The sequence below is a fragment of the Falco cherrug genome, chromosome 1, assembly GCF_023634085.1.
Source record: "Falco cherrug isolate bFalChe1 chromosome 1, bFalChe1.pri, whole genome shotgun sequence".
Lineage (NCBI taxonomy): Eukaryota > Metazoa > Chordata > Aves > Falconiformes > Falconidae > Falco > Falco cherrug.
This window is the reverse complement of record NC_073697.1, coordinates 123351563-123367992: the sequence shown is the minus strand read 5'-3', so window position 1 is coordinate 123367992 and position 16430 is coordinate 123351563. Positions and strand designations below refer to the sequence as shown.

The window sequence follows — 16430 nt, the reverse complement described above, 5'->3', positions numbered from 1 at the left end:
TCAGACTGAACAGGGCAACACTGAGACTCTGCCTCAGCCTGTCCTATGGCAGGGCTATAGGAAGAAGAAAAATTTAAATTTTAGAAAAAACATGACCCAATTAAGTGAAAGACATGCATTCAAAGTTAACAAAATTCCAGTGATCAAGCAAACAAAAGAAAATGACTGCTATAGCACCTATCCTATTAGGCCCAAACAAAACTTTTTACAGCTGGTAGCTATTTCTGAATTGGACAGTTTGTTTTGCTTTGTATCTTGATCAATGGAACGTAAGTCAGTTGCTTTGGGGCATTTTTCCCATAACTGATAGTATTTACTGTACTAGTTCACAAAAAGTAGAGTTAAAGATTCCACCAGCCACTGAAAGTGTTGGCCCTCACCTTAGTATTTATGTAGAAGCTAGACCAGTACAATTATTAAGACATTTACTATTATTTTTAAGTGCCATTAGTTACCATTTTAAATTGCAGCCCCAGCTCATGGACTGATGTATCAGTCTCAATTTAGCTGGAGAGTCATAATGCCCTTCTTGCTGTTTATAAATCTGAAGTAACCTTGATACTTTTATTTTTTATCTTGTATGCAGAATTTTTATTCCTATAAAATAACTGCAGGTTATATATTCCATTCAATTTTATCCAAGCTTTAAGAAAGTTAAGATTCTATATAAGTACTGTTCAAGAGCTCCATATGCTAAAATAATTGCAGAAACCATAGAAGGCAGATGCAGCTGAATGTGTTTCTAGAAGCTTGTTATATTTTCCCATGCATGCACAGAGCGAGGAATAGTTAACCACTGAAATTATTACATATACATCCCAGCCTCAAATTTATTAGCACCTGAGAATCTCATCTGCAGAAGGAAAAAAATAATCCAAAAGTTCCAGAAGAAATTTTTAGTCCACATAAAATCTTGAAAATTTAGCTGGTTTATTTAAAGCAACCTTTGTCAAAGGCAGAAAGATGTTCTAAAGGCAGTACGAAACAGTCACATCAAGACTTCCGAAGAACCAGCCCAGGCTTTTCCAAGGTTCTTTCATGCCAGTCTCATCCCTTTTGCTCTAAAAATCACCCTCTGATAATTATTATTGAGACAAAGCATAAAATAATTTAGAACCTTTTAAACAAGTCCTAGATGCCATAAATTCCAAATATTTTGCTAAACATATTTTCCCACCTGTGCCTCAACATTTTTTTTGCAGCCTGTTTTTTTGTATTCAACATCTGCATTACATTCCAATTTAAAGACTGATCAAAACCCACCTGCAAGTTTTAATTTTATTGTAAGATCTGCCATGGCAAATTTAGGCAACAACTGAAAAATAAAGCTTCTGCCTACGTAATTGTATCACTAGAGTCCTGCAACAAATATATATCGATGTTTTTCTGCAATCTCTTGCAGAATCTTGGGAGAGATTAACCAAAGCACAAAGCTGTCTGCAAGCTGCGTTAATTAGGGATTTTGCTGGCACAACTATGTTGATTGAACTTTGTACTGTAAATGAAGCCTTTGCCTTTATACAAGCAATTACTACATTCAAAGTAGTTTTCCTCTTTTTGGAAAAATGCACCATAAATCCAACTCTCTGAACATTAAGAAGCAGTATCCACAGAAATGAAGGCAGGGACCAACAGAAACATACGCACTGAAATACCCGCCTGGTCACAGAAGAGTACACACAAGAGACACAAGAGTAACTAAAGCTAGCCACGTCACAGCTCTTACAGCACAGAAATGACAGAAGCAGGAAAGTAAGTATCCACATGAAAAATCATGGAAAAGTTGTTTACCTGCTTGTTGAAGATTATTAAAATACCATATAACTAATAAGTGGCAGTACTTAGTTGAGAGATTATCAAAACACGACTAAGGGAAGTGCCATCTTAAAATGCATCCAAACTATGTAGTATTAGCTACAAAATGGTACTACTATTGGAACAATGAGACATTCACTATTTAAAAGAGGGAAACTCTTAATTAATACAACTTGCAGAGTATGCTGAGTTAACAGTGCATGCAGTAAGGTTTTCAAGTATTTATCCCAGGAAAAGTAGGGGTCTGAAAACAACATACAGAAAGTTACAGAAAGACACCAAAGGAAGAAGGTATTTACTTTACTAGGGGCAGAAGGGCAAAGCATCCTTACAGCAGCAATATGATCTTCAGAAAAAGCAAGAAGTTCTGTAGTTTTAAAAGCAGAAGTTAAGATCAATTTATAATATATGAATTTTATGTGTAGTATTACAAAAAGCATGAATCTAAGACACTGTAAACATCTCTCCAGTGTTTTGTTATCATCCTTATTAGATAAACAGAAGAAAACCAGAGTATAAAAGCATTGCCTTAGCAAAACAGTTTTATCTGTTAGATTTATGTATAAAGCAAGATGAAGAGCTAACAGAAGATCTGACATTAAGGCCCATTCAGCACATTTGCAAGCCAAATACTGCACATCTGACAGGTGATCAGCAGATACCAGTGATCAGAGAGAACTGCTTCTCAACAGAGGCTTGGAGTTATGGTCTTAAAACTGCTCAACACTTCAGAACAAGTGCCTGACAATCCTTAATGTGTAAACTAAGGCCATTCAGCTGTAATCAGCCTGTACTGGATGCTTTTATGAGCTATTCCATGACCCCAGGTTTGAAGCTGAGAGACACCACATTATTTTAGCTGTACTGTATTTCTGGGCTATTAAGAGACAGTACAGAATAAAGCCACATGAAGTACTTAAGCGTGGCTAAAAAAACCCCAGGACTTTCAAGAAAAAGAGCCATAATGCTCAGTACTATAATTAAGTGAAGAAACTCCACCAACTACAAAAACATCTATGGAACAAACTGACACAAAAATACTGATAATCTTTCTAATTATCCTAAAAGAAGAGATATCCCCAGAAATTAAATTGCACAGATAAGGCTTGAGGCTGGAACATGTATTTAAAGTTGACCTGCAAATGAAAAATTAACAACTCCTTTTTTCCCCCGTTGTGAAGAGACCAGGGAAGCTCTCACTTCTCTCCAAAAAGCTTCCCTCTACATTTTCATTCTCATCAGAAATGTAGCACCCTAACACAGCATTGTTAAACATTCAGAGAATTATAACCTTGACAGTAATTTATCCCTCTACACTTATTAAGCGACTAATTCCTAAGGGGAAGACCTCTCTGATAACTGTAATTAGGAGAACTGATTAAAAAGGTCTCTTACTCTAGACACTGTCATTAAATGGCTCAAGAAACTCAGCCAACAGCCAGATCATAGCACAAAAAAAAATCAGATGGCTCATCTTTTAGACTCTGCCGAGATCTGAAATTCCCAATATTTAAAGTAAAAGAAAGCATATAACATACTACTCTTGCCCTCTGCCTGTCTCTTTTATACACTGAGAAGGTCAAGCTACTTTTTCTCTTTTGCAGGTCAACTTCAATACAACATCAACTGGAAGTCACTCACCCATGTGACATGCACCTAAGCTTCTAGAAATCTTCATCTAAAAGGCTCCTGAAATTCATATGCATTTGCACATTAAAAAGAGTCAGTCAAAAGAGTGAACTAACAGGACACATCTGGCACTAGGATGTACCCTAGAGCAATCACTTTTACATCCTTCAAGTGCCAGACTAGAAATCCGTTTCAAATTTATTGAGGACAAGAAAGCACAAATAAAGAAACCTATGCATTAAGAAAAGTTACAACCAAGAGTTAGGATGTGCCTCCTGCAGCCTCATTTTTGAGGAGTCAGTTAATAAGTGTACAGGTCTTTGTCTACTCAGATGTGCAGCTAAGGAGTCACTTAATTTTAGAATAAGTAGTTCAGATTTTATCAAAACAGCACCAATAACTGTGTTCATTACACCAACAGCTACCATGGCATGCATCTGTACAAACCTTTCAGGCAGTTGTCCACAGCTGGTCATGAATGAAAAGGCATATAAATTTTTCTCTTCTTTTATTACAATGAAGTTTATAACAGTACAGAAAAGTCACACGACCTTAGTGGGTCAGTTTACTTAAACCCTGAAACAGGAAGAACTCTAAATACATTAAATATTGTTACAAGTTCAGACTTAAATGTACAAGTAGTTGGGAACAGTTACAGCCCTCACCAACCTATGTTGGGGACATGAAGTCCAACAGCACTTGAAGTGCTGTGAAGGCATCATTTCACAAATAGCAACATAATGTTACAGAACTTGCCTTTAAGGTGGTATGTTCATGTAATTCCAGCGCCTTCACAATTTAACGAACCATATTTACTATACTTCACTTCTAAAAACCTAGATGAAACATGAAAAAGAAGCCATACAGTATAAATTGCAACATCAGGAAAAGTTCCTGTTATTATTCCAAATAATTTTTCCCGTGTAAAATAAGAATGTCCAATAGCTCCTTGCATGTGGGAAGATACTTATTTTTTTTTTTAAAGTCACAATGAAGCCTTAATTGACGGAAGCTCGGCTATATTAACAGCACAAGATGAGAAAAGGTTTAATCTCCAAACCTATTAGAGCGTGTGTAGTAGCATCAGTAGCGGCCACCTTGCGACATTACAGGAGGTCTCATGCCCATTGGAGGTCGAGGAGGTCCACTTTGGTAAGGGGGCACCATCGGAGGTCCCTGACCGTATGGGGGCATCGCTCCAGGAAGGTATCCTGGCATGCCCTGGTGATGAGCACCATACTGACCTATAAACAGAACATTTAAGATGCAAAGAAGATTTTTTTTTTATTTTTTTTTTAATAATGGGCAGAAGTTTCATTTTGTGAAAAGCTTCAAGCCCCTGCCAGTACATGCCACTGGGTTTTAAAAAAAGTTTATAGCCAAAACAAGTCTTTTCAAGAAAAGAAAGCTGGGAAACATGATTACCATGAGGTGGCATGGGAGGTCTCATTCCTTGTTGTTGTGGAGGAATTCCTGGCTGTGGTGGCATCATACCTCCAATTGGTCCAACTGGTGGATTACCCAAGGAAGCCTGTCCCGGCCGAGGAAGATTGCGCTGATATTTAGGCAACTGTGCCCTTCTCTCTTCCTAAAACCAGGAACAGACCACCATAACACATTGCAAGACTAAAAGCAAAGTAAATGAAAGTGTAACAAAGTAGATCACAGGTATTAGCTATTTCAACTTCCTTACAAGTTCAAAGACTGCTACTAGTAACAATACACAGTCCCGTTTGCATTTTCCCCCCCCTTCCTTCAAAGTAACTGTTTAACACTGGCCAATTTATCATTCTGCATGCATTTCCTCCCTCCGCTGAGGAAAGCCTTTTTTTTCCTCCTTAACAAGCTGAAACAGCAAAGCCAAAATACAAATCTAAAGATACCTGAAGTTAAGGTTCATTTGTTTTATCCATAAATACGTACTTCTGACTGCTGTAAAAGCACCAAAACCACTTCAAACTTAAGCCTTCTGTCCTACACTCATTACCTACATCTATTTAACTTCCAAGCTTAACTCACACACTGAACAGAAGTCCAAATTATATTTTAAGTAATTTCCTGTCACCAACAGAAATAAGGCTTAGATCTGCAGCAAGATCACTGCAACCTGCCAGCCATCGCTTTGCAACTGGAGAAGTTTTCTTGATGTGTGGTTCTGTTACATGAACTCTCCACAATTTGCACTTTCACTGTTATTAAGATACACATAACGCAGAGCATAGAAGTTCTATTTAATCAGCCCTATCAGCATAAACTGCATTTTTCAGGAAGACAATGAAAATATTTTAACTTACCAGTGATATATCCTCATCTGGATGGATCAACTTACTGGTTGCGCTGGTGGTTGTGAGGGTAGCAGGCTTACTTGTTATAGATGTAGCTGGTTTAGCAGCAGTACTGTTTGTCGTGCTAGTGGTTGAGGCTGTAGACTGCGTGTAAGCAGGGAATGTAGGTTTTGGGGGTTCTGTTGTTGTTGCAGGTGTAGAATTCAAAGGTTTGAAATCAGTACCAACTGGACCTGGAACAGCTGCTGCAGCCTGTGAAACACAGAGATAGATCAATATTTATTTCTCAAAGCGTAAGAAAACTTAAATGATGTCTGTTAGACCTCTGAAAGCTTCCAGTGAGATACGCAATTATAACAAGCTTGACAAAAGTAAACTTCAGCCTTATTGCATACTACAGCAACTGAAAACAAGACAAAATAAACCCCAGTATATACACATACACACACACACAAATTGGAAAGTCTACAATTTGCAGGTCAAAAGGCACAACTAGAAAAAAGGAACAACAACAAAACCCCCCCCCTATCAAAATTTTTAATCTCAAACACTGGTAAGTGTCTAAATCTTTCCTGAATCACTGGGTTTCTTTAAGAGCCTATTAGTATAAATTCATTGGACCTCACTAAATTATTAGCATACTTCAGCAACCATTAGTTTAAAGTACAGCTCAAAATGTTAGTATTCATTATAATTAGGTATTTAAGAAATGTTTTCATTCAATATTTAAGAAACCTCTGTTGGGTCTGGGTTTTTGTTTTAAGTGTTCTCTCTATGAAAACACCGCAATATTTTCAGAGTACTATTGTCTCTATAAATCTTTAGCCTCGCCTGTAAATGATCAGCTGAAGGCAGATGAGGTTCACTAGATTCCAGCATCTCATCTTTCCTGCTTTCTTAGATTAAAACTGTTAAGACGAGAAAAGTTTGCTTCACCAAGCTTTCTCTGAAGATGCAGCGATCTCCAAAGCAAGCTTTAATTATGAGAGAATGCTTGTTTCTAGTCACTGCACATTTACAATTACCTGAACTTTCCAATTAAAACAAGGTATTTCAATTTTTTGCACACAACGCACATTACAAAATTCCCTACGTTATGATGTACCATATTAAACAACAAACTAAAAAGCCTTCACCATGCATCAAGCTAACCACTGCCCACTAAAATGCATTTAACTGCTTTCATGCTTTTTTAACCCTTTAGAACCAGGATGTAACATTTCATTCTTTTACACTAAGAAAATTGGGCACTTTGACATGCTTATTTCTAGTAAGATGCAACTCACAATCAAGGACTCTGCAGTTTTCCCAGCTAAACATAATCAGGAATATAACAGAAATTATCTGAAGATGTTTAGTCAATTTTAGCTTTTACAGAACGGTCCAAAGGGTTAAGTTGCAAAGCAATTTGTTTTAACTGTGACTTCCTGCGTACTTGTGCTGTGCTAGGAAACAGAGCGTTAGAAGATGCTGACAGACTTTCTGAATTGGAGGAAGCTGTACTTGAGCTTGTGACAGGTGTCCCCATCTGTAGCATAAAAGAAAGGAAACAGTGAAAAGTCTCCAAACAAATGGGTGGAAAGTATCCAGATGAAAGGATTTCTTATGCTCAAGTCCTTTCTTATGAAAGGACTATGGTTTTGTAAACAACTACCTTCCCTGCAGAAGTCCAAAATGCAAATAGTACACTACGAAGTTTTCTGCAACATACTTGAAAGTAAGTAAAAACTTCACAGCTTATACACAAGAGAAATCAAAAGGTAGAGGTCACAAGCCACTATCCATTCCCCACTTCCCTCCCCAAAACACTTAGAATTTTTACTACCCTAACTTACTCCTGAACGTTATTTAAAGCAAAAAAACTCCTAATTCAGGAAACGTTTAACAGGACTACAGAATAAATTAAGTTAGTCCATCTATCAGTAGAAATTACTGATCATCTATCAGTAAAAATATTATGAAAAGAACAGGAGAGAACAAGTCACATCAAGATCTACACTTTGGAAATTTCCAGTGATGTTCTAGGCAATCAGAGTCCTGTAGCTAACAGATCCCTTCACCCACCCAAAGCACCCTTAATAAATGACAAACTAAAGGGATTAAGCAAAGTTTTGCCTACTCCTTTCTTCCCCCCATGGTTACAGAACTTCTGTCTGGTTTCATTGCTGTTGTAAGACAAACAAAACAACCTTTCAAAATTAATTCAAGCACTACACTGAATTAAACTTAGAATCAACACAAGTAAGAAACTTAACCCGTCATTTCTTGGGCCTCCTTGATAATAAAGAATAGACACTGTTGACACAGGGGCAATTTGAAGAATATAACAATAGCTTCCAGGTTATGAGATACCTTACCTGCCCCGCACTTGGGAAGAGTGGTTTAGTAACTGGAGGCTGGGGGGTAGGTGCTGATGCAGCAGGAGCTGGAGGCCTGTTAAGAATGCCTGGTGCTGTAACAGGCTGTGCTTGTGTCATTGGAGGCATCCCAGGACGAGGACCAACAGGCGGTGGCATACCTACAAACCACAAAGATCTGGTTAAAAATCAGGCTGAAGGAAGAGTATTCCTTTAGAGGATTCTGTTCACAGTGTTTCTTAAAACAGTGTCTCCCCAAAGGAAGATGGATTTTTAAGGCAACAGGAAAATAAAACGTGACAAAGGGTATCACCAGCAGTCACCAATAAATGTCCATGCATAGGCAATAACCTCAAACACTTCAGAGCAATACTGAATTAAGTTGTATTTTATAGTACAGCTTCAATGATGGAAGTTTATACTCTCAGTAAATCAACACAATTAACACAGTAACTGTTTCCAACACACTGTGCCTATGCTTCCAAGTGCATGGATAAGACTTATAAGATGCAGCCATCACGAACCGTACCAGAACTTTGACCATAGTAACACAAATTAGCTTTGCTGTGGGTCTTTAGCACAGTGCAACAGTAACACAGGGCTACTTTTTGTAGCCTATCACCACAATACATGCACTTCTTACACGTGAGGCTCTAGGAGAGGTTCAGAGATGGGAAGTTAACAGCTTGCGTGAGTTCCCATCATATTACTGTGCAGGATAACTAGGCTGTAACTGTCCTACTGGCTTGCCTCCTCCTCCAGTAAGAAATACAGGGAAACCTGCTAACCTCAAGCTGTCACAGCACAGCTGCTGCTCAGGTGGAACACCCTCAAAACTTAATGCTGCTTAATCAATAAACATCTCTTCTAGCCATGGTTAAGACACCAACATTTCAGTTCGTTTCTTCACACAGCAGGTTTACTTGGGTATACCACCAACATTTTTTCTCATTTCCTACATTTTCAATCACTACAATTTTTCAGCTGCAGCCACAGACATCAAAAAAAGGGATTAAGAGAGACTTGGCAATACAAAAGCCAGAGAAAGTGCAACAGGAAGAGTTAACTACATTCTGGCTTTTACCTTCACAATGGTACCAAACACAGATAATTCTTAATAATCAAAAGCCATAAATCAAGCCCTTCACCTACGCACAAAAGAGTGGCTTCTGTGGCAATCAATCCACACCAAGGTGGTGCATAAGTCTGTATATTCTTTATATAAATCCTAAATATAAGTGCAAATAAATAAATAAGTAAATAAATAATAAAAAAAAAAAATTAGCTCTCACCATAGTACGAGTTCGACAACCCTGACCTACCTGGTGGCATACCAGGCATAAGAGGTGGTATTCCTGGCCCAGGAGGCATCATTCCACCCATTGGCATCATCCTATGAAACAGAAAATGAGCACTGGTATGAACACTCATGATAAACCATTAAGACAATTGGCACATACCTGTATTAGATAAAAAAATTACAGTAAAGAATTTCAAGAACCTCCAGAGGCAACTGAAAACCAGCTGACTCCTCAGTTGGAAATGTTTTTGCACAACAAGGGAAAAAAAAAACCAACTACTAAAAAAGCCAAAAAAACCACCCCAAACCCACCAAAACCAAGAATACCCCTCTCCAAACACTTTTCATTTGAACTTTAATTCCTAAAGCTTTCACTTCCACTATTATCAGAGGTCCAAAACTGGTGTCTCCCTTGAAATCTACTTCAGGCTACTAGTTTCAGCAGTTACAAGAATCCGATTTCAGTATACTCTCAGAAAATTTGAAAGGAGGAAAAACAGCTAACTCCAATCACATTAAAACACTGTACATCTGCTGTTACTCCTTTCTGACACCACAAGTCCACTACTGGTTATAGCACCCTCCTGCTATTTTAACATATTCTCCTTCCTCCAGTCAATGGCAGACAACCCAAATCTATAAAAATATCCAGAAAATACTGATAAAAGCAGAGACCACAGCATAAGAAAGCCTCTGGAGTTTTAATTACAGTAAATATTCCCTACACTAAGGATAGAAAAGTGGGATTTTAATTATTTTTTTTAATGACAAATCCTCATTATGGCATGTTTTTCCTTTATATTAAAAACAAGTTGTTGGGGTTTTTTTTCCCTTGCTGCCGATTCTTGGAGAAAAAAATTGCTCTGTATTTCCTCACAGAAAGGTGGCATCTAAACAACTCCTCTTATCCTTATCTACTAAACCATACTACAAATGAATACATGTTCCCCCACCTAAACCATACATACAACCCTTAATATAAGCAAATTCCTCCCGCACAGGGCTGCAACTCCATAAAAATTAAGCTGTCTACAATACTAAATACTTCTAAATTGGGAAGCTATAGATGAATAGGTATGATTCCTCCACAGGGAACAAACCAAGTTTGCTTAAATTTTCCAGACACTCAAAGCCAGATCAGGGAAACAAAATAAAGGAATGCTTATTACTTTAGTTAGCAAAATAAGCAGATATGTAGCCGCCAAATGCACACCAAACCCCCACTAAGAAGTAGTTTCTATTTGTATGACAAAGTCAAGATACCTTCACCATTCCTGTTTCAAAAATCGAAAGAACTCATCATGAGCAGGCAGGCATTCATTCTGCAAAGCAAACGGCTACCCAGTCTTACTTTTATTCTCAACTTGTCTACCACTGCTACAAAAGAAAACCAAAGCAGCAGCAGTAATGACTGGGAACACTGTACCATCAACCCTTTTCTGGGTTAATGGTTGGAGAAGGCAAAGTCAGTCTTGCCACCCATTCTGACAACCATCAGTTGGGGGGGGGGGGGGGGGGAGAAAAAAAAAGAAAAAAAAAGTGCTGGATGCTTGCTGCCTGCTGCTCCCAGAAAGATGACTTTCAGAGAAACTGCAGGGATAGTACTAGAACTAGTGCCACACTAAAACCTAAAGTTGCTTCCTAGGTCCCTAGGTCCTAATTCTTCTTTACTTATTTTTTGTAAAAGATCATCACGTTAAGTAAGCAAAACTTTAGATTAAACTATCATAATGCAACACACACCACCTCCTCCCCGCAAATGGAAGCGCAGTGAATTTTTTGCAAATTAGTCTGTGTCTTTTACTAGATGGTATTACATTCACCTCAAGCTAACAGAGTTTAAGAAAGACTAAGCACCAGCAAGCCTGCTAAAACTCAGCTCAGTTTCCACCCAGGAAAACCAGTCATGACGAGCATCCACATGATGTTCAACTACAACATGATTTTTAAATTCAAAGACTATTAGAACAGTATTTGTGTCACCAAAGAGAGCAACCTTTAAGAGTGAACTTCAGAACTTAGAAACAAAGTTCCTGCAGTATGTCCTGCAGTGTAAAGGTTCAAGCACATGGAGCTGTACTCTGCTTCAAGAGAGGCTGTAAGTGCCTAAGGGTCTATTTGGTTAATATTTTGTAGAATGCATTTCTCCTATTATATAGCTTTGTAATATTCATTTAGCTAAAGCATAAAAACTTCAGATATTATAATATAATGTGTATAATTATATTATAATAATATAATGTGTATAATTATAATAACAAAACCTAACCAGACATCTCCCCCAAATTCTTAGGCAATATTCAGAGGTTTTCAGTAAGACAATTTCAAGTTTATCAAAGACACGACATAAAATGGCATAATGAATGTACCTAGAATTACATTAATGAGATGCTTACATGTTTCCACCACAAAATGACTGCATGTATTTTCTCTGTTGATGTAATCTGTGAAAATTTATGACAAAATCAAAAATCTAACTGTGATTTTCCAAATACATTGTGATAGGGTATGGTGTCACCCCCAAACAAACATAAAAACCAACATCTTACTTTTGCCCAAAATACCAGAATTTAAACTATCCAGTATCTTTTCCTGTTAGGCTGATGACTGATAACCAGGTGCACAACATACGTGCAACATACAAAGAAACAGGGTTCACAGGAGGCTCTAAACCAACACAACAAAACTTTAAATTATTATACTACTACTCAGTAAAGTTAGGAGAAAGGCAGCATACTTTATACATAAACTCAGAGTTTGGTCATATTTTTAATGTTGGTTTACAGCCATCCAGTTCTTTGGTGAGCCTTTATATTAAGGTTACAGGGTTCACAGGTTCCTATGTACATTTTCCTAATTAGCCTTACTTTTTCTGTTACAGTTTAAAATGCACAGTACGAACATGTAATATTAAGTCTTTCTTGCTACTCACCCAGGTGGCATTCCAGGCATAACTGGAGGCATTCCAGGCATCATAGGTGGAACACCTGCCATTAATGGTGGTATACCTTAAAAGAAAAATAAATTTTAAACAACTCTGACAACACACAGTTGCTAACAAATGTCATCTAATAAATTTAGACTGGAAAAAATGCTTTGCAGGAGCTCCAAAAGATTGATTTTTGAAATAACACTGCTTACAAACAATGCAATATAAAAGATCATCTGCAAATCTGACTTAAGATTCATTGTATCAGCCCTGCGAGACTGTGTAAGTTTTCTCAGTAGTCTCCAAAGAACATGCCTTATCATTACACAAAACGAGACCAGTTTTCGCTCACTGTCATTGATCAAAATTCTCTCCTCGATATATTTGTTGCCTGTGTATAAACTGCCTGTTCGGTGTCAGCAGTCTCTAGATAGATATATGCCAGGCTTTCTGCTGTTTCCAGAATCTCGCTACAAAATACCACCACCAAGTATCACTGGTAGACTTATGTTTAAAGTACAAATCTGTCTTACCACCATATTCCTTCAATCTAGGTGCAAGTATTAGGTGTCTTCATCTACTTCACAAAGGAAGACATGCACACACACAGAAGGGGCAAGAAAAAGAAGAAACTGCTTAAGTGCACCTCACAAAACTATTCTGTGACCTCTACCACCCAGCGTTAGAAAGGCCAGATTAATTCTCCAGTATATAAGCAGCAAATTGAGTTTCTATTCAGCTTTTTAGCATTGAAACACCATCTCACCTGGAGGCATCCCTGGTGCACCTGGCACAGGAGGCAAACCTGGTTGTGCCATTGGGGGAACATACCCCTGCTGTGGCTGAACTTGCTGGGGTTGAAATGAAGTTGAAGCTGCAGATTCATCATCTTCATATTCATCCGAATCATCCTGTTGTTTCTTTTTCTGGCTCTCTGCTAAAGAGTACAATGGTCAGACTGAAGGCAAATTATATTCTATGAAATTAGTTTTGTCTGGTGTATTCTAGTTGGAATGAAAAACATAAAATTCAAATCTTCTCTGCGTGTTCAACAATTCATAGAATTACAAAGATGAAAAACTATGTGAGCCTACCTATACATACAAATAACAAAGGCAAAGAAAGTGACACACTGTAATAACCCTCAACATACATGGGGGTCTTCGTTCATATGGCAGCGTCATGCTGTCCAGAATAAACCAAAACAATTCAAACAAAGGTATACTTTAAGAGCAAAGAAATCAAGTATTTGGGTGTCATCAAGGCTTCTATCACCCCAGGCCTTTCCTCACCTTACCCTCAAAAATAAGAACATGATCACAACAATCATTAGATAATTATTATAGCTGCACTGGCATGCAGCTACTTTTGAACAGGAAAAGAAAAATCTCTCTCAACCTACGTGACTGGCAAATGTCTAGAGCTGCAGTCAGAATGCATTAAACCCAACCCTTACCCCGCTCAGAAGTGAGGCCTCTACCACACAGCTTAGCATTAGTACGAAGCAGACTAGGGAAATAACTAGCTAGATTACACTTTACCCTGAGTTTTTTGTTCAAGTAACCTCCTTCGTTCCTCCATATCTTTTTCTGGAATGCCCTCCATGCCATAGATTTCCAGTTCAATATCCGTTCTTCCAGGAATAGCATTTGGAACAGCATCTATTGTTTCTTTATGTACCTAAAGTGGAAAAGAAAAAGTCTTTCTAACCACAATTCATGTTAAGATTCTATGTGTTCTTCAGCCAGTTCACGATAGAAAAGGAATATCCTTAATGGGAAGAATCTCTCTGACCAAGTATTTTCCTGGTATGTGCTTCCCAATCACTAAGATTAACTTCTAAAACTTTATATAAACTTATCTCCTGAACACCAGGACAATACAATTCCTTCACTCCTCCCACACCCCAAAAATGATAGCAGAGATCTCTACTGCATACTCTCTGTATGACTGCTGACACAGCAGGACTCCTGATTTGGAAACAGGCCACTTGTGTGTTTTTCTCATCAGTTTTTAAGACTCTGGAATGCCCCCAACCCCCCACCTTTACTATTAATTCCAATTCTAGAAACTGTCAAGAAAAGCTTATATAAGCCTAAAACCTCTTACCTGCATGCAATGTATAGCTAAACCAGGTCCTGTATACAGTTTCTTATGACATATATGGCATTTAAAGTGCTTTGCTTTTTGATGCTGTATAAGGATTTTTTCATCATCAAAATCCCTGTTACAATACCTATTGAAGACTGTTAAGGAAATATAGAAACTTGAAAGTGACCTTCTATATAACACTAAGCTAATTTGCATCACTGATTTGTCCTAAAGCAAAAAAAAAAAAAAAAAAACCCAACCAAAAAACCCACCACACAAAACAAAAACCAAAAGTATAGGGAGCACCTCTGAGCATCCTAAGCATGACAAATATTTCACGGAAGTCTGAAACCAAACCCCCCCCCCCCCAGCATCCAGCATTTCCCTCTGCATAGATATCAAACTGGTAAGATGTGTGCAGGCAATCAGAATCACCATTCGATCCCATATCCTTTGACACATGCTTTTCAAGTCCTAGTTTTTTTTCAAGTGGACTCATACCTTCTCGGCATACATATAGATTAAAATAAAGTTGCTAAAGCACTGAAGGAGAAATAAGACTTGAAATCCATAAAAGGTAAGTGATGCTAAATACTTATAAGTGCCTATTTAATAACAAGTATGAGTAACTAACATTTATAAAACATAAAAAAAGTTTAAAATAAAAATTCCTTTCTTTTTTCACTTATCCAGCTACCAACTCTTATGACACTGCATAATTTACTGCTGTCGTTAAAGATTTTTTTATTTCTAAACAGATTATAAGCAAAGAACTTTCTGGACATCTATGTGACAGAAGAGACAAACTGCGATTTCCTTTCTGGCAGGTCGGCATTAATATTTCAGCAAACACTCCACACATATCCTCCTAAGTGAGACAAATAGACATTTGTTATTTATTAGCGGTTCCTTTTTAATACAATGTGTGTCTTGCATCCCTCACACTAAAGTAACTGAAACTAATATGGGTAGTAGGACAGATGCCTTCCAACACGAAACGGTAAAAGATCTCAGAGCAACTTATAAATTCCTTTATTAAACAATTTCAGACCGGGCAAAAACATTTTAGCACTCGAAAAGATAAAACTGTAATCACCCCCCAACACAAAGCAGATTCTAAAGGAGTGATCGAAGATACTGAGATATCTGAGAAATTATAACTACTTTGATGCAACAATTGCAATTTGAAAGCCGCCCCCAGCCAAGAAAAAAAAAAAAGTTTTAAAAAAAGTGTCTTAACTACACCCGCCCCAATACTTCTTGAAAAACTATTATTGTATTCCGCTAACATCCTTCCCCCCGGGGGCTAAAGAGTGTTCTCCATTTTGTCCACGATCCCGACAATCCGCCACCGGAGCGCCAGAGCCAGCCGGCCGGGAAGCTGCGGCCTGCTCCGGCTTCACGGATCGGACGAGGCCGAGGCCTCAAGTGAGAGAGGCGGAAACGGACGGACTAGGCCGCGCGAGGGGGAGGGGGGGCGGGGCAGAGGAAGGGCACGGACCAGGCCCCATCCCCGCGCTGAAGAGCACAGAAATGGGACAACACCAAGCACGGAGCCAAATCGTGACGGACGTGGAGAGGAGGAATGAGCCCCGTCCCAGGAGAGCGAGCAGCCCAGGGGAGAACGGGATAGAACGGAACCGAGACGCGACCGAGCCAGGCCGCTCCCCTCCCCCACTCAACGCCCCACACCCGCCTCATCCCACAGAGAAGGATACCAGCACCAAGGCTTCAGCTGCTTCTTCTTCTTACGGCCCATGGCAGCGGCGCCCCCAACTCACACAGAAAGGAGACAGCCGAGCTCTTCCCCCGCGAGCCGCAACGCCCACAGCAGCCTCCTCAGAGAAGGGAGCGAGCAGACATAAAATGGCCGCCACGGTCCCGCCTGGCGCCACCGCCTCCGAGCTCCCAGCCTGCACCGCGGCTCGGCGGGAGGGAGTGCCCACGTGACGGGCTCCCGGCGGTCCCGGCCGCCTCTCGGCCGCTCCCATCGTGCCTCGCGGTGGCGCGCCGCCGCCATTTTG

At 39.1% G+C, this 16430-nt stretch overlaps 1 protein-coding gene across 13 annotated transcripts; it reads right to left on the bottom strand.

The window, feature by feature from the left end:
• On the bottom strand, positions 1-16332 carry ZNF207 (zinc finger protein 207). Of its 13 annotated transcripts, XR_008735132.1 has the most exons (13): positions 16125-16315; positions 14425-14551; positions 13857-13995; positions 13082-13252; positions 12319-12394; positions 11783-11830; positions 9379-9479; positions 8087-8247; positions 5739-5981; positions 4870-5032; positions 4505-4688; positions 4201-4280; positions 1-54 (listed from the first exon to the last, which is right to left on the bottom strand). XR_008735132.1 is itself a non-coding variant. In XM_055726790.1 (12 exons), exons 1-11 carry the CDS (start codon positions 16163-16165, stop codon positions 4528-4530), a joined length of 1431 nt encoding a protein of 476 aa, XP_055582765.1. In that variant the 5' UTR covers positions 16166-16315; the 3' UTR covers positions 3936-4280; positions 4505-4527. The 13 variants fall into 13 exon arrangements, 12 of the variants coding, with proteins under 12 accessions (XP_055582765.1, XP_055582831.1, XP_055582786.1 ...); XM_055726790.1 differs by lacking the exon at positions 1-54 and having other exon boundaries at positions 3936-4280; XM_055726856.1 differs by lacking the exon at positions 1-54 and adding an exon at positions 7165-7257 and having other exon boundaries at positions 3936-4688; positions 9409-9479; positions 13082-13249.
• Between the last annotated feature and the right edge of the window lie 98 nt (positions 16333-16430).

Excerpts from the sequence above, each read along its gene's own strand:
- ZNF207 (XM_055726856.1), bottom strand. The coding sequence starts at position 16,165 with ATGGGCCGTAAGAAGAAGAAGCAGCTGAAGCCTTGGTGCTG. Across the intron at positions 14,552-16,124 it reads CAGCTGAAGCCTTGGTGCTG|GTATTGTAACAGGGATTTTG; the intron begins GTATCCTTCTCT and ends AGTCTTCAATAG. Across the intron at positions 7,258-8,086 it reads TCTTCCCAAGTGCGGGGCAG|ATGGGGACACCTGTCACAAG; the intron begins GTAAGGTATCTC and ends TTTATGCTACAG.